This window comes from Melanostigma gelatinosum (assembly GCF_949748355.1).
Source record: "Melanostigma gelatinosum genome assembly, chromosome: 8".
In the NCBI taxonomy this organism is placed as follows: domain Eukaryota; kingdom Metazoa; phylum Chordata; class Actinopteri; order Perciformes; family Zoarcidae; genus Melanostigma; species Melanostigma gelatinosum.
The window spans coordinates 18,419,518-18,439,607 of record NC_136641.1 but is presented as its reverse complement, the minus strand read 5'-3'; the positions used below and the strand labels follow the sequence as shown (position 1 = coordinate 18,439,607).

At 42.6% G+C, this 20,090-nt stretch overlaps 1 protein-coding gene across 1 annotated transcript; it reads right to left on the bottom strand.

Annotated features, from left to right (window-relative positions):
• Nucleotides 1-878: 878 nt before the first annotated feature.
• On the bottom strand, nt 879-18,859 carry dgkaa (diacylglycerol kinase, alpha a). The gene is made up of 24 exons (XM_079274464.1): nt 18,726-18,859; nt 10,532-10,635; nt 10,123-10,199; nt 8,789-8,918; nt 8,521-8,595; nt 8,383-8,432; nt 8,194-8,268; nt 7,863-7,979; nt 6,607-6,724; nt 6,371-6,459; nt 6,146-6,265; nt 5,779-5,877; nt 5,470-5,556; nt 5,276-5,349; nt 5,120-5,194; nt 4,907-4,992; nt 4,681-4,770; nt 4,343-4,503; nt 4,188-4,252; nt 3,745-3,835; nt 3,410-3,596; nt 2,530-2,647; nt 2,232-2,292; nt 879-2,078 (listed from the first exon to the last, which is right to left on the bottom strand). Exons 2-24 carry the CDS (start codon nt 10,605-10,607, stop codon nt 1,998-2,000), a joined length of 2,202 nt encoding a protein of 733 aa, XP_079130590.1. The 5' UTR covers nt 10,608-10,635; nt 18,726-18,859; the 3' UTR covers nt 879-1,997.
• Between the last annotated feature and the right edge of the window lie 1,231 nt (nt 18,860-20,090).

Here is a 20,090-nt window from a genome sequence, read left to right as displayed (position 1 = left end):
TGTTGTGAAGGACACGAATGAGTGCCAATAGGGATGTTGACGCGCATCCTTCTCTGCTGCCTTCAAGTGCGCCTCGGACGATTCGGTTTCAAATTTCGGGAAACTCGAGGTGTTTTTGGGGTCGCAGGCTATACTGTAAATGTAGCAAAAAGTTTTACTTTCTAGAAATTAGTGGTGGAACCCAGAGGAGAAAAACACGAAGCATGTAGTCGATGCAGAAGGATTAGTTTATTAATCAGTATTTGGATAATTGATTCGTCGTTTTAATCATTATTTTTCAAGCAAAAATGCCAAATATGTGCTGCTGTCAGCTTCTCAAATGTGAGGATTTTCAGATTTCCTCTGGTTTGTACATCATTTTAACCTGAATGTTTTGGGGTTTGGAATATGTCACTTTAATATCTAAGAAATTGCATTGGTCATTTTTCACTGTGTTCTGACATTTTTTATAATTGATCATGAAGACAGTTTATCAGTTGCAGACTTAAATCAATATTTGTATCAAAACAATGGCAATTGCCCCCCCCCCCGTTCAGTGAATAGTTGTGAAAATGCACTACGTAAGTGACTTTACTCACCTAGAACATATTTATGTGATTTCTTGCACCCAAAATGGAACTAAATGGACACAAACACTGAGATCAGACTTTTCAGTAAAGTACATGTTGTGTCAAACAACTAAAATTAGGAAACTAAAAAAATGATTGTTTCATGTTGGTGTCAGAGACAAATTTTAAGAATTTGTAAGTAGTGCAATATAGTTTATTTTGTTAAAAAGACAAAAAGAGAAAAGTTTCCAAACATACAGTGTTGATTCGTCCAAAAGTATTTGAAGGCAGCATTTGTTGCTGGCAGACAAAACCTCTCATTAAACGTCAGGGGTAATATTACTCAGAGAAAAAACAACAATATTCATTCCCAGCACAGATTCTTGCTTTGCCAACAAAGAGATCAAGTTGTACAACGAGGAGTTAAGGACTTAAAGAGGCAGAGAAAACTATTATTTTGAGTCAGTGGAGCAGATTATGGCGCTGCCATCGGACACCCCCTTGTGGTAGAAGAAATAGCCCACCACATGAATAATGACGTCTACCAAACACTGAAGTCCAGATGATTTATTAAAATCTCTACACAGCGTGTTATTTCAGGCATATTACACAAACATCTTCCAGATATGTTGAAATGATATGACTAATTAAGCATTTAAATAAGACAAGTTGGAAGTGAACATATCTCAGCTTCCTTCCACACAAACTCTCTCACACACACACACACACACACACACACACACACACACACACACACACACACACACACACACACACACACACACACACACACACACACACACACACACACACACACGGGGGAACAGTTAAGTGGGCTGACTGCTGCAACGGATAAACATGCGTCCCTCTTTTGGTAACGATTCTCCCATGACTGTTCCCAAAAACACTTTCAAGTATCTTCTGAAATGTACAAAAAAAAGAGTGAAATAACGACAGTCATTTCACAGCATCTTTACAGCCACAACGACAACAGCAACACTACATGGATTATGCCCAAAGTGCACGTCTACAGATCGAGCTCTGTAAAGTCTTCTACCAAAGCCATAACCACAGAGAACGGATTATAAAGGCACATGAAGCTGAATATTCTTCCTATTCACTTTACTTTAAATGTTACATTAAGTTCCTACAGAGCAGCATTTCCACTAACTGTGAAGCACTGAGACAGAAGCAGCAAGAGAGTTGGGTATTGATAAAAACACGGAGTACATTTGGTGAAAATAATTTTGCCACGATGCAAACATTTCTTACCATACATTTGTATTCATACAGAGCCATGCTTCGGTTATGTGTTACAGAGATGCAGTTATCCTAACTTTGGCTGTTACGGTGCGATTATTCTACATACACATTCAAAATGATTTCATATTTTGTTTTAAAAGTGTCAGTCCTCTATTTACAAAGAAAACGTGGCTGCTTCTGAGCAGTTTATTTGTAGTTGAAAAAACCAGATGATTTGGCCTGAGGACCCATCAACATACTGGCTTGATTCTTGTGTGTGATGTGAATCTGAAAAGGAAATATAGAAAGCAAAATGTCCAGTAAATTACAATATAATCGAATCGAAAACATTTCTACTCATTTTATTGCAAAGAGGGGAAATTTGCTTTCATGTTTAATTCATGTTTTTTTAAGAAGAACCCGTGTCTGTGTGTTATGTACCGTGCAGGGAGGCTGCATCCACGGCTCTCCATCTATCTGCATCGGTAAGGCTTTCTTCACCCTGAGGGTAAAGTAGAGAGGCGTCAGGTAACAAAATCAATGACCCTACTGTGTAATTAAAATACCAAAAGGAAAGCCAGCATCAGTAATTGTTGTTTTTCAAAGAACCAGAGGATTATCCTCAGCTGGCGATCAAAGTCAAACCACAAGCCATTGTCAAGACTTTTGGGAGTAAAGACCAAGGCTTTAGAGCTCAAAGCCGGACGAGTCTGAACATGTCTGTGAGGCTGTTTCTCACCTGATGGTGATCTGCGACGTTTTTGCAAGCCTCACAGCACTCTTAAGACCCGTGTATATCTGTCCCATCTCCATGGCTCCTTCAAGGCCGACCACTTCTAATCGACGGTCACTGAGATCTGACAAGAACACACGGACATACGGAACATCCAGCGCACAATCCAATCGCTTAGTCTGAGACAAAAAACTAACATCAGTCATCATTTTTATTCTAAAAATGCTCTATAAACTACCTTCCAAGACAGACCAAATCAGAAACTAGCCGGTGAACACAGTGGAGACGTTTTTAGAGTAAAAGAGAGTTAATGTTAGACAGGTGGACATAAACACGACTCCAAATGCTCTGCTAACAAGTTGTGTTCTGCTGACCTCAATTTGCCAGAAAAATCAGTTAATGAAGGTTTAACTACTAGAACAGCATGAAAACACGTCAGACCGATTAATCACATGGGAGCCAGTTTAATTTACTGTATTTAATGATTTGTGCAAAAGACCCTCTTAAAGCTACATTAATTGATTTACTTTTTTTGACCACTTGGGAGCAGCAGATCAAGCAGAAAACACAAAGTCTGATATCCGTTGTTCAGTCAAGCGTTTTAGCAAACAGCAGTCACAGAGCAACATCATTTATTTGGGGTCCTGTTTGTGTCCACCTGACAAAAGTCACTCCATTCACCCTCTCTCTGAACAGGTACAGTGAGTTTATCAGGACCTTTCTGCTAAAAACAGCCGACGTTTAATGAAAGTGAAGTTTGTTGGTGGTGAAAACAAAACAAAGCGCTGACAGAGGTTTAAAAGCTTCACATAGCTGAGGGAAACTGCAGATGAACCAGATTACATCTCATATGCACCCTGGTCTAATTCAACTAAAGACAAAATACCTTGTGAGGTCACTTTCAGGATCTCTGGGTCGACAATCACCTCGGGCTCTTCCTGACTCGTCATTCCCTTCGTGTCCCCTTTTTTGGTCTCACCCCATAGGTTGGAGCCACCGTGCATGCTGGGAATGTTTAGGACAGCAACCCCTTCTAGAGACAGGCTACTGAGGTCCAGTGGAGTACCAGAGCACTGAAGAAGAAACAGCATAAAACATTAGTGCTCTGTCCGGTTGTGGGAACAGTTCTTTTTCTCTGACTACAGAAGAGTTTGTTTCAAAGACAAAATACAAAACTTGCAAAAGCTGATAAAGCTGATAAAGCTGATGCGGCGTTCTCACCTCGATTGTTAGACTTTCGCTCAGTTTCTTGCAGGAAGCGGAGATGGTTTCTGAAGTGGCAAATTCAAAATACCACAGCTTGTTCTTCATTCTGCAGTCATAAAAAAAAGTGTGTTTTTCAGATTTAAGTGCTATTTAATTTTCTCTTTTTATCACACACAGCTCTTTAGATGGAGGAGCAGTCAAGTTGCAACGCTGCAACAAAACAAACCTGTGTTCTTTATATTTTTATTTCTTTTTTTTTTACTGCAAACAGGAAAAATGAAAGTAAAACTGAGGTTCCTCAGGTCTGCTTTGTTGTTGAACGGTACATCTGTTCGAGGTGTGATTTTAAAACGGTGTTGTGTTTCATTGCTGTGAGTGGGATATTGCTCATTGTTTCCTTTCCTGAAGAAGTGCCCGAGAAACTAATACTATGTTTCACCAAATTGTTGAATGCCTACCTGCTGTTAAATTTCTGGGGATGTTTCTCCCTCATTGTGTGAAACCGGTGGGCGATGGAGGCATCCTGTCAACACAACAGAACCCAGTAATGATCCAAACACAAAGCTGAAAAATAAACACTTCCTCTTGCGTGACGTATTTCTGAGAAACTCACCACTCCAATAGAGAAGTAGTTGTTGATGATTTCATAGGGCACTGGGTCACCCTTCTCCTGATTCTCATCTGGGATGACCTGCACACTCCAGCGGTCCATCAGCACCTGAGAGCTCCCCTCGATGTCTTTAAGAATACGACTCAGATCCTCACCGTCGTATCCTTCACAAAGAAAACAGCACAGAACGATAAACATGACTAATACAGACAAACATTTGGAGAACTTCTCTTTCAATGAATCACATTCAAACAAACACACACACGAACAGCAACAGAGCATATACGCGGCAAGCTGTTTCAATATTTTATTTCAAGAAGACACTCTTGTTAATTTCTCACCTCCGCCCCATCGCAGACATCGCGCGAGGTCATTTCCTGTGCCCAGAGGAAGCACAGCGACAGGTGGTCGTACCAGCAGATTGGATTTGTCTGATAGCAAGACAAGGAAAAAGGGAAGCAAGTACGTAGAAAGCGCGTCACATTGGTTTTAACCAGAAGCTCATGATGTGGCAGCTATCGCGTGCCTTATATAAAGCTTACTCTTGTAGTGATCCGCCAATCTCACCTATTGCGTCTAGAATCCAGCCAACCGTGCCGTCTCCCCCGCACACCAGGATCCTGTAATCCTGCAGATTTCTGAAGAAACTCAGTCTGAAAGCGAGATGATGGGGATTTTAACAGTAGAGCTTTAAGTGTTATAATGTCATATTTAGCTCAGTGTATTGTAAAATGAAAAACAATAAGAATCAATTAATTTCTATTTGTACCAATTACTCACCCTGGTCCAGGTCCGCCATTGCACAGGTTGTGTACTTGCCGTGGATTCAGTAAATACTGAAATTTATGCAGGACTCTGGAATACAGAAAACCAGGCTGAACAATGTGCACGCATTCGACATCCACTTCTTCACGGACATATCTTTTCTGGACTCACCTTTCTCCCTGCTTGCCACCACTTTTAGGGTTGACAAACACTAGAAGAGGATGGGTGTTTGGCACAGGGCTGATCTGTTGAATGGTGAACAAATGTTGTAGTTTGATTAACTGATTGAACGCCAAATGACTGAACCTTGTCATTGTAAATATTCAGCATTGAAAAGGCTTCGTTGGGGATATTAATAATAATACCTGAAGCACTTGTCCATCAGGAGTAGTGTTGAGCTCGCTGTCATCTGTCGACCCCGAGCAGCCATTTTTTACATTGTTTGGTCTCTCCTTTAGGGACAAAAACAAAGGTAAATATTAAATAAACCAGAGAAAATGTAATAGATTTGTCTGCCTTTTGAGTACAAAGAAAAATCTCTACACACTGTCAAAATGCCACACGGGTGAGAAAGGTTTACAAACAAGAAACAGCCCTGGGCTGATGCTATGCTCTGCGTTGGTGTGACAGGCAGTGTTTGTATTGTGTGTGTGTGCCGGAGGATAATTCTGTACCTTTACAACAGGATATATTGCCCATGGAGGCAGGATATGGTCTCTGAGGGGCCCACAGGTACACTCTGTTGGGTCCTGGTCTGCACATGCATCATGACGCTGTAAAACATAAACAGAGACACATCAAATGAACTCCCAGCACAACATTGATGACAACTGACAGGATCCAACTGTATCTTTAACAGTATCTTGCATTTCTGCCTCACTTACTGCTCACAGTGTAAAGAGACAGGACAGTTAGGGGCAGGAGAGGAGGAAACCAGCCTGAAGGTGGGTGCCCGATAATAACACAAATGCATATTTTCTCCTCATTGCCCACAAATGACTTATTCCTAAAAATCTGTCACACGTCGAAATCGGTCCTCACCATCGTGTGGCACCACACACAGTGTTTGCCCGTTAAGCCTTGATAGCTCTTGATCTTCTTCTGGCATTTTTCACACTTCCTTGAGTCACAGTTCCCACTCACCCAGTCGTGTGCTGGAACCTGAAATGTGAGATGAATGTTTTAATGTCCCCATAAGAGCACTCAGAACACAGGATAACGTCTACTATCGACTGAGTGTCACTGTAAATGGAGACAAGGACATACCCCTGTTTCTTTCTTTGACTTCACATACGTCCTGGTACAGGGGCCCGGGTTCCTGTTAGCACAGCGGCCGTGGACTGTGTATTTGCAGCCTGTACAACACACCACATATCCCAGCTGTCATATGATGTTTACATTGTCATAAATTGAAGGCATCTATCTAAAAACTGTAACAATTCTGAACTTTGACATTACAGTGTATTAAATGTCGCCCTCTTCTGGTGAGTTCGGATACTCACAGGTGCAGCAGAGTCCTTGTTTCCTGAGACCCAGCAGCATGCTCTGGCACACGTTGCAGTAAACGGGTTTATTGAAATGCTTCATCCTCCAAAGGTGCTGCCCGTCCTTCTGAGTCATCTGGTAGTTGTAGGAGCAATCATTGAAGATGGTAATGCAAAAAGAAAGAAAAAAAAAGAACATCATGGTTGGAAAGCATTCAAATAGAAAAATAAATGTAACAAAAAAAAAGCTTATATCTGTTTCCTTTTGGTACATTTTGGATCAAACTACACAAACCCTTGAATCATAAAAACGTTGTGAGCAAGGCCTGCGTTTCACAGTTGTTTTTGACACCTACGCTTGACCAACCTTGCGTTCATGAGATCGCTGATTATGCAGTATGTAGAGGATCTACATATCATGACATACAGTGTAGCACCATATTCAAATCAACACTGACTATAATCTCAAATTCTCAACAGAAGATTATAAGGTTGCTTTTCAATCTGTTTACAGGGCGGCCAGCTCTTTTATCCGGTTTACACACTGAAATGCTTCCCCCCCCCCCCCCCCCGATATGATGAATCACCCTCTCACTTACTGCATGACGCATAGCCAGCAGGCCACCAAAAAGCACACAGCAACTGTGAGGGGGCTGAATTCATGCACCCCTGGCTTCAAATGTCCATTTCTGGCTAGAAATAGCCGGAGGGGAAGTCCCTGGGATTGTTGTAGTGGCCAAACCGAGTGGCAGAGTCCAATCCGTGGTTTTAGACCGCCACAGTGAGCGTGCAGACAGGCAGTCTAACAGTAAGTGGCTCTTACATCCATGGCAACATATTAAACAAATCTCATGACACAAAAAACTGAGCTGTCCTTGTTTTATGACGACCGATTATATGTATACGCCCAATGTCAAAATGATTAATTTCTTTCGTCAAACATGGTTCCTAAAGACTGTTGTTTTTAAGCAAGTACTTTGTTGAATGTGGACAGAGATTCTGCAGAGTAAATGGAAAACACTGAAGCACTCTGATGGTGCAGAGCTTGCATGAGAGGAGATGACATTACCATACCCTGTAACACTGAGTTGGCAAAAAGGCCCTTATCGTCTATAAGGGTCTATAAGGGAGGAGGCAAAGGACAGAGGAGAGGCACACAGGTTTCCCAAGAGCAGTAAAAGTGTGTTTTACTGCCTGCTGCAAAAGGAAATATATATCTGAGTTAAACATTTAAGGCAAACACTACAAAGACAAACACGCTGCTTTTAAAGTACCTTAAGACCCAACAAGACCAGCAAGGGAACGTTGTTCATGCCTCCCTCCACCCACTCCTCCAGAGACACTGTACCGCTGCTGTCAGCATCAATTGCTGTCATCATGTCCTTCAGAACCTGATGAAATGACATTTAATTATTATCAAATCAGCACACAAACCTCTATTGCTTAGAAAAGAACATATGGTTTCTGAAACCAGTCATGCGTGGGAATTTGTGGATTGTTATAGGCGCATCTACCGCCATATATTCGATGCAACGATATCTTCTACAAACAAGGCTGTGCGTACACGCTTTCATGTGTCTTATTGTGACACTTTGTGACACTTACCGGCCTCAGCTCTGACACATCCCATCCGAGGTATTCTGCAGCATGCATCATCTGAGCAATGATCCGATCCACTTCCTGTTTGAAAAACAACAAAAGACTTGCTTTAGTATTGTGGCTGGTATGATACAGTACTTCCACAACTGAGCCAAACCTGACAATCACACGTGAAAGATTCCCACAACAACTTACAGAGCTGTCGAGGACTCCGTTGCCGTCTCTGTCATAGAGCTTGAAAGCAACTAAAGAGAGAGGGGACATGAAAGTGGAAGTGCTGGACCAAGTCATCACTCAAATTATCTTGGGCAGAGAAGAAAACAAAGGACTCACACTCCAGCTTGTCCCTAGGCTGGCCATCCTCCAGCAGAGAGAAGTAACATGAAACATCCTTCAGAAAGACCTCCTCTACAGGAGAGACAGAGGAGAGAGCGAGAGAAAGAAGGATGGCTGTGAACCATATCTGCACAAGCAGCACCTCACATGCTTGTGGTGAGAAATGAAACCTGTGCCAAACAGGCCGCGGCGTAAATTGATATGGGCATGCTGCAAAGTAGCATGGAGGCAGAGAGTTGTGTTAATACATGGTGTATAATCTCACTGGCACTGTCTTCCTGGGTGGGTTCAGAGTTTTGGAAGGAGCAGAAGAGTCGCTGGCAGAGATCCACAGGGAAGTCCTCCACTTCTAAATAAGTCTTGAGGAACAGACGAAAGCCTTCTTCATTGATGCACTGGGGAAAAAAGAATTTGGAGAGACACAATTATTTTTACTGTGCTTTTGTGAATGGTCAAATTAAATGTTTTAACCATCTGTGTATGTGTGTGTGTGTTAACTTCTGAATTTTTCAAATTCACCTCTTCGAAAATAAGAGAAGATGACATTCACCATGTGAAAATCCTTTATCTGATGTGTTGTTTTCTCAAGAAAAGAAACACCCTTGTTTTGAGCTTGACAGCCATGTACTGTAAGTGCATCCAGCGGGGGTTGGAAGGCGTTCAAAAGCTCAAGATGTTTCTGAGAAACATTTAATCCAGTTTTCAAAGTTGGAGTGGTTGCAGGGTTTTAACTGGAAAATGACCAAGAAAGAAGCCCCCGAATCAAGATTTCAGTCCATCTGTTTGGCCTGGCATCTGTCTTCCCCGCATGATAATGTGGGGGGAGGGGTAACAAGCAACAGTCCCTTGATAACGATGAACCAAAAACCCAATTTTTGTTGATATTATGTTATTTCCCCCGGTTGATACCCCTGCCGAGCTGCCCCAGTAATAAACCAGATAAAAAAAACAAACGAAAACAAAAGCCAAATGAAAGTATGCCTCACGGAGTCAGCATCATAATTGAACACACACACACCAAGACTTACAAATAGCATTATTATTCAGTGTGTTTTGAAAGCTATTAACCAGTACTTTATGGCAGTATTCAGGCTTTCTCCCATCAAAAAATAATTTCCTTCCAATTATGTAATTAAACTGGCAGTAGCCAAATTATCCATGTGAAATTACTGTATTTGCTTCCTGCACAAATTAGTTGGCAGTGTCACCCACTGACATTACAGAACAGGAAAGATCTTTTTCAATCACATTTGAGCTTACGCTGCACCACGGCAGTCAGCACACTGTTGGGCACAGCCTTGCTGCGTGGGCAAAACAAAGAAGGTGATTTACATCTGCAACCCAGCTCGACTGCGCTGAAGATATTTCCCTTGGACAGCTTAGTCAAAATGATCGATTGGTTTTAAATCGAATTAATTAGCGCAAGAAAATCAGTAACTGTTCAATAAACATAAATCAAATGATCGTTATCTCATTAAACTGCTCCGCCGCTGAGAGATGAAATTCAGTTAAATGATGTGCCTCGTATAGCTGACATTTCTGTGAGTGAGTTGTGGACCTGATGGCGAACAGCAGGACACACCATCCCGTCCCCCTCACCTCTCCATGTCTGTGCCGGGCCAGACGGCCATCTGCATCAAATTCCCTCAGCACGTCCTTCACCTTCAAGCTGCAGTCTGGAAGCAAAAGACACACAGGTCACACAGGGATACACAAAAGTAGATCAAAAGTAGATTCTTCCCATATTACTCTACTGTGTGCAACCATTTAGGAATCCAAATTTCTGAGATATCATGTACACATACAGTATGAATACACAATGAATCCAGATTTATTGAGAAAAAAATAAAAGTGCATGCTTTATTTGAAAAAAAAAAAAAAGATGTGTCAGACTGCAACCTCTTGTAGATATGAGCGAGTGTATATGAGTGTGCGTGTGGGTGGAAGTGGAAGTGAAGGGGGGGCGTTAGGCGCTGAGAAAGCTGCCCGCCCGCCTGTCTGTACTCACATTCAATGTACTGCTGGAGCTGGATAAAGTCGACAGGGTTCAGTTCCTTTACCTCTGGGTTTGTGGGGGTGGACATGGCGCCTGCTTCTGCACTAACTGCCTGCCTGTGCACAAGCGAGAGAAACAGTGAGACATAGACGGATAGACAAGAGAAGGTGGGTGCATAGTAGCCTGCCTCTTTGTAGAACATAAAAGCATGGCTGCAAGCAAAAGATAGCATCTTCCATCTCGCTCTGTGAAAAAAATAAAAAGCATGAATGTAGACCGGGAGAATCATACTCAACATCCAAAGTTTGAGTGAAGCAGAAAGAAGGCAGTAACTGTCAGAGAATATGTGGAACCGTGCAGAGCGTCTGCAGTCAACACTGAGAAGGTCTTTTCTCTTTCTGGTGAACACAATGAATAATAATAATAATAATAATAATAATAGGTTTGTGGATAAATTGATTTCCGTGTGTGCTCTGAACTGCCGCTTCCAGCCATTAACAATGGTGTGCTCGCACGTCTTTATTTTAAATCTCTCACCACCAGTAACATGTGACTAGCCACTAAAAACTGGGCCAACAGTCTGGTAGAAATGATGTCAGGTTAACGGTACCCATGATACTTGGACTCTAGGGATTCTCTGCACCTTTCCATATACTCACTGGCTTGTATTTGATTTATAAAATACCAGATGTAGGGAGTATTTGGTTTAGTTCAGCTCAAAGGAGTACAATGATGTTGAAATGTGGCAAAAATCTTATAGAGGAAAGAAAAACAAACTGGCTTGTCAAGGGACCTCCCCTCCAAACACAAGGAAGAGACTCAAATGTCATACAAAGCTGAGCGCGAGCTTGTAATCGCAACAAGTCCGAAGCATGAAGTCTGGATGAACGTTCGGTGGGCTCGTTATGAGAAGTTTCAGAAGTAAACATGCAGCTAAAGCATAATGTAAAGAGATTCTCTAATGACAGGAAACAAAGACACAAAAGTATACCCATTAATTATTGAAGATAGAAGAGTAACAGAGTTAATGGAGGGGGAAAAGATGGAATCCTAACATCCTGTGTAGATGCATGCCAGTCAAAAGTTGCAAAATACGTAATGCAGTTGATGATGATCATCATGTAAGGGAATTTTGTTATCCATAAAATGTGATCTTTCCAGGCAGGTCTATCATAATAGCAAGGAATAGCACACATGCTTTTCTTTTGGTATTTAAGAGCGAACATTTGAAGTAAAGGTGGCGACAGTGGCTAAGTGGAGAGCAGCGCCGTCCTTCAATCAGAGGGTCGGCGGTTCGATTCCCCGGCTCCGACTCCGCTAGTCGCATGTCGATGTGTGCTTGAGCAAGACACTTAACCCCAAATTGCTGCCGTAGGTGTGATAGAACTGAATTGTAAGTCGCTTTGAATAAAAGCGTCTGCTAAATGACTGTAATGTAAAGCCATGTAATATTCTTGTAGATTAAATAACACATTCTCCTGTTGAGTTAAGATGCATCCTTGCTCCATTTAATAATAGTAAGGGCTTTTGTTGTTTTTCTTGGTCTGGTATGACCAGTAGCTTATGGTGGCTAATGTTAGCAAACTTTAGATGGATGGGCCATTACTGAATCCATTTACTGACTTTCCTACTCTAACTGTAACACCGATAGTTTTTACACTACGGCTTTTCACCGTTAACCATCAGTAATCATCGCTTGTTAAGGACCACAGCAGTGATTTCACCTGATTTAGTTAAAACATACGTAACATAACTGCTCTGTGTTATCCATCACAGCAAATTGCATTCAGTTTTGTCTGAATTACATTTTAGAGTATACCGCAGTTGAGACAAGAAATTCAGTTTTTACACTACTCTGTTGGAGCGCACAAATCAAGAATGTTTTAACAGTCTGCTGACTCATTTCCATGCTAATGTATGGAAATGAATGGCAATGGGGGCCTGGAATAGGAAAGGCAAATTCAAAATGAGAAACTCAAAACAATTCAAAATATACATACACTGAACGACATATTTGAGGAGTTAAATACACACATAGGACACTGTCAATCTGATATCGAAGACCATTCTATCATCAACTACACAAACGTGAAGCATATCAAAGACTGTGTGGTGGTTGTTTCAGTCCAAGCTGATGAATAGGTCCTCACTGTAAATGTGTTGTTCACACTGTTGTCCGCAGGTGTTATCACACTTTAAAGTGAAGCCCGGCGCAGGTATCAGTGATGGCTGCCTGCACTCAACACAACATCAGAGAACTTAAAAGGACAAAGAATGTACTGAGAAAAAAAAGAAGAAATAATCTGAAATAACACCCACTCCTCAGATGTGATTGTATCCATTTGCGGCCTTTGGACTCTGAAAGGTTCACGCTGTCCTCACTTAATTCCCTCAAAAGGTCAGCAGTGTTGCCTAGCAGTTTCTCTTCATGCAGCCGATCAGGTGGGCCACGGACTGTATCAACAGCAGAGTGACACATGGAGGAATCATGAAAATCCATCTGGCACTGATCACCTGATTACAGCCTGAACCTCGTTATTCTAAAAACATGCATCTGGCGCCATCTTCAAAGACTGCCGTATGAATACGGTAAAAATAGTCATCAAAGACACCTCTTAATTTAGAGAACTCCTGGGAGGTGTTTGTCATTTCCTGTTTTCATGCTTTCCAGAGGAGAGTGACGTGGTGAGCAGCATCACGTCTACTTTGTCTCCTTACCAACTGAGCATCATCATTATTGTCTGCGTCGACAAGACCTCGAGCCTATCGGAGTAATCTGATTCCTCACTTCCTGATTAGATAATGATTTGCATGCACAAGGCAGAGTGGAAATCAGGACCAGTCAGAACATGGAGCACAGGAAGAGGCATTCCCTGCACTTAGAGATAAATAGTGTCCCGGAACAAGTATGAATATTTTAGGTGGGTTTTAAGGAATGTCTGAGGCTTGGTAGGACTTAATACAGACCATGTTATGGCTCTGTTCTCGACAATAAACAAGCTTCTCAAACCCAAGGACAACACCTCCACATCCTTCACAGTGAACAAATGCAGCTCTTTTCTTTCATTTTTCCAAACGAAAATTGACACCATCTACAGCAACCTGAACACCTCCCCCGCCTTTTCCATCTCTCCACCTGCGCCCCCCCCCCCCCTCCACCCCTCACCCCTTTCTCAGTTCTCCCTTGTGTCCCCGTTGGAGCTGCCTAAATTCACAACTGGAATGAGAAGCTCCACCTGCATCCTGGATCCTATCCCATCTAACCGGGTCAAGGACTGTCTCCCAGCCATCTCACCACTCATCACAGTCATCATCAACTCCTCCCTCAGCTCCAGTTCAGTCCCTGACACACTTAAACTGGCTGCTGTCACCCCCATCCTCAAAAAACCTGGACTTGACCCTGACACCATGAGCAATTTCCATCCCATTTCCAATCTTCCCTTTCTGTCAAAAATACTGGAACGCATTGTCGCCACACAACTCAAAGCCCACCTCATCTCCAACGATCTGCTTGAGCCATTTCAATCTGGTTTCCGCTCACAGCACAGCACTGAAACAGCCCTCCTCAAAGTCACCAACGACCTCCTCCTCTCCTCAGACGCTGGTCACCGCAACATTCTCATCCTCCTCGACCTCACTGCAGTGTTTGACACCATCAACCACAACATCCTTCTCTCCCGCCTCGAATCCTCCCTCAACATCACCGGAACTGCTCTCTCCTGGATTAAATCATATCTCACAAACAACAGTTCATCAGTATCAACAACTGCACCTCCTCCACTGCTCCTCTGTCTCAAGGCGTCCCCCAGGGTTCGGTGCTTGGTCCTCTTCTGTTCATCCTTGACTTGCTCCCTCTTGGTCACATCATCACTTTCACTGTTACGCCGATGATGTCCAACTCTACATCTCCACAAAAGCCATCACCACTGCTACTCACTCCACTCTCACCAACTGCCTCACTGACATTAAATCATGGATGCAAACCAACTTCCTCAAACTGAACTGTGATAAATCTGACATGATCATCATCGGTCCCAAATCCCTCACTAAAACCAGTCACAACTTCTGCCTCACCATCGACAACTCCACTCTGTCTCCCTCCCCACACATCCGCAACCTTGGAGTCATGTTTGACAGCAACCTCTCCTTTGAACACCACGTCAAACAAATCCCCAGAACTGCCTTTTTCCACTTAAAAAACATCGCCCGTCTCCTCATCTGCTGCTGAAACTCTGATCCACGCCTTCATCACCTCCAGAATTGACTACTGCAACAGCATTCTTTACGCCACATCATCCAAAATCCTAAATAAACTCCAGTACATCCAAAACTCTGCTGCTTGCCTGCTCACCCACACCCGCTCCCGTGACCACATCACCCCTGTTCTCCAGAACCTCCACTGGCTCCCCGTCCCACAACGGATCAAATACAAAATCCTTCTCCTCACTCACAAAGCCCTCCACAATCAGGCCCCCTCCTACCTCACCGACCTGCTTCACCACCACACTCCATCCCGCCGGCTCCGCTCCTCTGATGCCAACCTCCTGTCCCTTCCGCTCAGGACCAAGCACCGGACATGGGGCGACAGAGCCTTCTCCATATCTGCCCCCTCCCTCTGGAACTCTCTCCCCAAAAACATCCGAGATTGCACTGACCTTTCCACATTCAAATCACAAATCAAAACTCACCTGTTCAAAACTGCTTTTAATGTGTGACTATTATTATGTACTTTGTTTTTAGTGTATTGTTTTTATATATGATGATTTTAATGTAAAGTGTCTTTGAGTGTCATGAAAAGCGCTGTATAAATAAAATGTATTATTATTATTATGTGACGTACTGCTTCTGGGCTGGCTCTCAATAAGGTTACACCGCTGAGCTTAATGAGGGATCGGTTTATGTTACTTCATGGAAACATTTATGAGGTAGAGACTCTGTTGTGTAGAGGCGAGAAAGATTTAAATGTGAGCCAACAGGAGTCACATATAGCCACCCTTCATTGTGAGTTACTTTGATTCGCTCTACTGACAAGACAGAGGTATTATTCTGTTTGAACAGAATGTCACTCCATATAATCGTTACAGAATAGATTGTGCAGCAATGCACAAGAGCTACACTCTCCCGGCTTTATGCGGGGCCACTAGTGGTTCTTCAAAAAGCAATAAAGAACAATTTAAATGTTAAAATGTTGTTTTTCATGTAGCAACAGCTTGTGTGTGCAACTTCCACACGCACATAAACCTCTGAAAACCCGTCTGTTTAGAGCCCGACACCGGCCTTTACTTCTGACCGCTCAACTGCCAAAGCAACCACTATACAGAACGATCACACGGTGAAATAATTGGAGATTTAGAGTGGACTGTTCAGTTGCCATTTTCCTTCACATATGCATGCGTTTAATTATGATCCACAACCATAAAGCACTCTCTTCACCAGAATCACTTCAAGGTCCACGGGGACGACCCCTTTTTCAATGCAGCCTAATATTTGTGCAAGCTGTCATAATGCCGACGCCTTGTGTCAAGCAAAATCTGCTGTTTTGCAACACTTGCAGGGTGCAAGCCATTGACTTCGTCATTCTGTGGTTGGAAAACACTGCTCATGTTCTTTGAACAGAGAGCGAAGTCGACGTCTAATTCTTGGGGGTTTGTGTTCCCCCCCCCGAAACTACATTTATCTTCAGTGAAGTGCGTACAGATTGCCTCAGGTTAACAGAAGGGGGAGGACGGACATGCTCAGTTGCTATGGAAAGTGTTTCCCTCCATCAGCTGCTCCGGCCACGGGTGACTAACATGTAGGATGAGGCAGAGTGGGAGGCAGAGGGGGAGGGGGGGAGCCCAGTAAGCATAGCTGTGAGTCTTCCCCCCGCAGCTTCGCCTCCTCCCACGCTATGAGCCTCGTTCGGCCTTCACAAACCAGAGGCAACGCTCTAAATTGCATTCTACATGCAGATGTTACTGTGACTCATTGCATGGACAAGGGAATACTTTCTTACTACTATAAATGGTCTGTGTGTTCAAGGGGTCACTTTGCAGGCCGAGCTAGAAGTTTCAAACCAGCAGTCATTTTTTACTTCCTGAGGGGAACAATCATAGAAAAAAATAAATAAACACTTCTTCACATGTATGTATCCCGAGAGCTACAGCCAGTAACAACGACTTCCCCTGGTTGTTTTATATCTTCACGTTGTTTCATTATAGTAAAGTTATATTTATTTATATTCATTATATTCGGTGTATAATTGAGAATTGTAAGAATTGAGTGGTACGCCAACTACAGCAGGCTAAAGTTAGTAGAAACACTGGAGAACTTGAACACAATTAACAATCTTACAAAAACACAAGCTGGAAAACAACAAAAGACTTTCACCACAGAATGAATCACAGCTTCTTGGAAAATATAGGCGAGGCTTTGCTCACTCTGCCCATCACTCCGGGTTCAGTCTTGAATGTGACTTATATAAATCGTTGTTGTTTTTTTTGTGTGTGGCAGCAGCCTTGTGAAACACCACGCTGCACTGAGAGAAAATAAAACCTCAAACCTGCCTAGACTTGAGAGAGAGCATGCTGTCATACAGCAGCCACTGTTTGCACACATCAGGGAGTCTCGCCTGGTTCGCCCACAGAGCTATCCACGACTGAAAATGAAACATTAAATGCCCCTTTTTTCAATGATTCCATCTAAAATGCAGTCACATACTCTTCTTCACTATCATGTCAGTAATTCTGATCTGGGATCTTTAGGGGATTATACTCGATTGTATTTGCTCATGTGAATTGTTTTTGAAATATGAATGGATGAGCCCAACTAGGAGAGAATAAGTGATTTTATAAGTTACAGCATGTGAGACTTGAGCTGCACTGAGGCGAATTCTAATCACTTCACTTGACAAGAAAGTATGACTCATGAAAGAAAAAGGGGTTCAAATCACGAATACAAGACTCTGGCTGACTCAAGGGAATATTATAATGAAGGAAGTGAAGGCTAAATGGAAGATATAACTACTGAATTTAGAGAAGTGAAATGCCATTGCTTTGGTCACACTGGCTACCGCCACACAGAAACAGCTAATATGTATACACTAAACTGCAGAATGCAAAATGGGCTCAATTCTAGTGCATTTACAGCCTCTGGTCTCAGATGTAATGATGGGACAGCTGTCCCGACAACAGTATTGATTGACTGTGACTGAAAACTCTCTTGCAGCTAAAAACGCAGACTCCCCAGCTTTCAACTAACTCGCTGGTAATAAAACACACACCTTCACCAGGAAAGTGTCTCCTGGAAATAAAGTGGCCTTCGTTCAAACAGGGATTTCAGGAGAAAAAGGAGAAAACACGGACCTGCACGTATATCTTCCTGTATGTATTGTTTTACCAGTTAGCTTTGAGCACTTTTCCCAATTTGCAAGTGACAAATGGCAATGACAGGGGAGCTTTGAGTAAACAACGACCACACAGCAGGGAGAGTGCCCACCATCATCTACTTCACACTGTGGAGGATTTAGTTATCCCACCAGTGACAAAAACACAGTGATAAGCCTCTGAGGTGGTTTTATGTCGATTTTGACTGCGGTGTCACTGTCCCGCATTGGAATAGGACCATATCCTGCAATAAACATAATCTCAGTCACTCAGATAAGACCCTATCATGGGGCAATAACACGAGCAACCTCCTTGCTCAATGCAATAGTGATATCATAACGCATGTGTGTTTAAATACAACTTATAGTCCTTTACACCAAAGTATATCTTCAGACATGACACCCCTACCAATCCCCCCATCTGAGATATGCATTGCTCTATTCTGTAAATAGACAGAGAGGAGGGTCCCCCGCATGTAATTTAAGCAGCCTGGCATTAACAGTCATGACACGCAAAGGGAACTACAATTATGATGAGTTTAAAAAAGAAAGTACCATGACCGTGCAGTAACATGCAATAGGTCTGCCCTGTTGTCTGTTGTTCGGTAGAGTGAATTACTCCACAATCAACAACACACAGCTACTCGCTGACATGCGCGGAGCGGAAAGCCTTCGATTACTCAATGCGCAAATTGTTGACAGCAGCACAAAAAACAAACAGGCTAAAAATGATACGCTGTATCAGACCTTCGTTGATCTGCAGCGAGCCGCTCAGGGCTGCACAGAAACTTCAATGCGTCGAGTACCGGACCTCCGTGCTGTTTGTTGTTGATAGTCACTTACCTTCTCTGTCGTGGTGCGGTTCAAGAACCGGTGAAAAATCCTGCTTTCACAAGTGGCCGTTAACTTCAAATGGAGGCAGCAGCAGTTCGGCGAAGTGGAAGCAGTGAACTAATGCAGAGCAGTGACCGAGTGAGCGGATCCTCCTGTCAACTCAAGCACCGCCTCAGCCGCTCTGCGCCCTCTTCTTGGCAAGCCAATACACAATCGGTGCACCAGCGTGCCTCCATCCGCAAAGTTGCGAAAGTAATGCTCATTAAAAATGATGCAGCGTTAACCTGTCATATCACATCATTCCTCTAAGGCTAAAAGCAAATCAATGCAATTTACACGATAGGCATTTAAAAAAATAAATAATACTAATAACTCATTAATAAGTACAGTAGCTCCATTTTCCATATGGAGCCACAGTTCATTTGCAAAGTAGCAACCTTCTTTTTTTTTAAGTGTGCAAGTATGTATTGTAGCTCCCTATATGCTAGGCTAGGCTATGATTTGGTGATAACATGCCACAAGCTAACAAAATAAAATATGAACACAGTACTTTAATTGAGTACTTCCATTTCTTGCAACTTTATACTTTTTACTTCACGACCTTTATTTTGGCGGCTGTTGTTACTAGTTACTTTAACAATTAAGATTTTACAACACATATAATAGGTTTATAAAATATCCATTTTTATAGATTGAACTACCCAAGAACATGATATAATCCATTTTGCCAAAGATACTTCACAAACATTATCAATGCAGCCCTTGCAATGTAATGCCTACCACAAATATATTATTTAATATTCTATCCATATATTTTAACTGCTGCACTATTTTACGTCTTAGATTCGCATCAAAATGGTCATTGCCTTTTGACTACTTCTCTGTAATTGTTGTACATGACAAAAATCCCTTGAAACTAATGGGAGTATTTTCAGTGCGGTACTGCTACTTGTGCTGTATATTTTGTAGAAATGTTCTTCGAAACATATTCATCAACATATTCTGAGGAATGCTTAGTATGTGGCTTAGTATGGGGACTGCGGTATGCCTTGCAGCAACCAACCACATCACATAATAATGTTTGTAGACAACAGAGCCACTGTATTGGCTAAAGCACATGATTTCACATTCCAGTGACCACAATGGTGAGGGATTAGGCTCCACAATGACGAGGCTGGCAAGAGAGGATAACAGACATGGAAAGCATGTGGGTGTCTGGGTCAGACAGAGAAAAGGAGAGCGACACAGGGCAGAGGACTCAGACCTTCGTCCCACGGAGTTTTGTTGTAAAAAGGTTCCTTTTAATTATCTTGACCTTGATCTACAGCATGTCACATCCCACATCTCCTTCTCACCGCCCAGATTTCTAAAAGC

Excerpts from the sequence above, each read along its gene's own strand:
- dgkaa (XM_079274464.1), bottom strand. The coding sequence starts at position 10,607 with ATGTCCACCCCCACAAACCCAGAGGTAAAGGAACTGAACCCTGTCGAC. Across the intron at positions 10,200-10,531 it reads GCTCCAGCAGTACATTGAAT|ACTGCAGCTTGAAGGTGAAG; the intron begins GTGAGTACAGAC and ends TTTTGCTTCCAG. Across the intron at positions 4,253-4,342 it reads ACTACTTCTCTATTGGAGTG|GATGCCTCCATCGCCCACCG; the intron begins GTGAGTTTCTCA and ends TTGTGTTGACAG.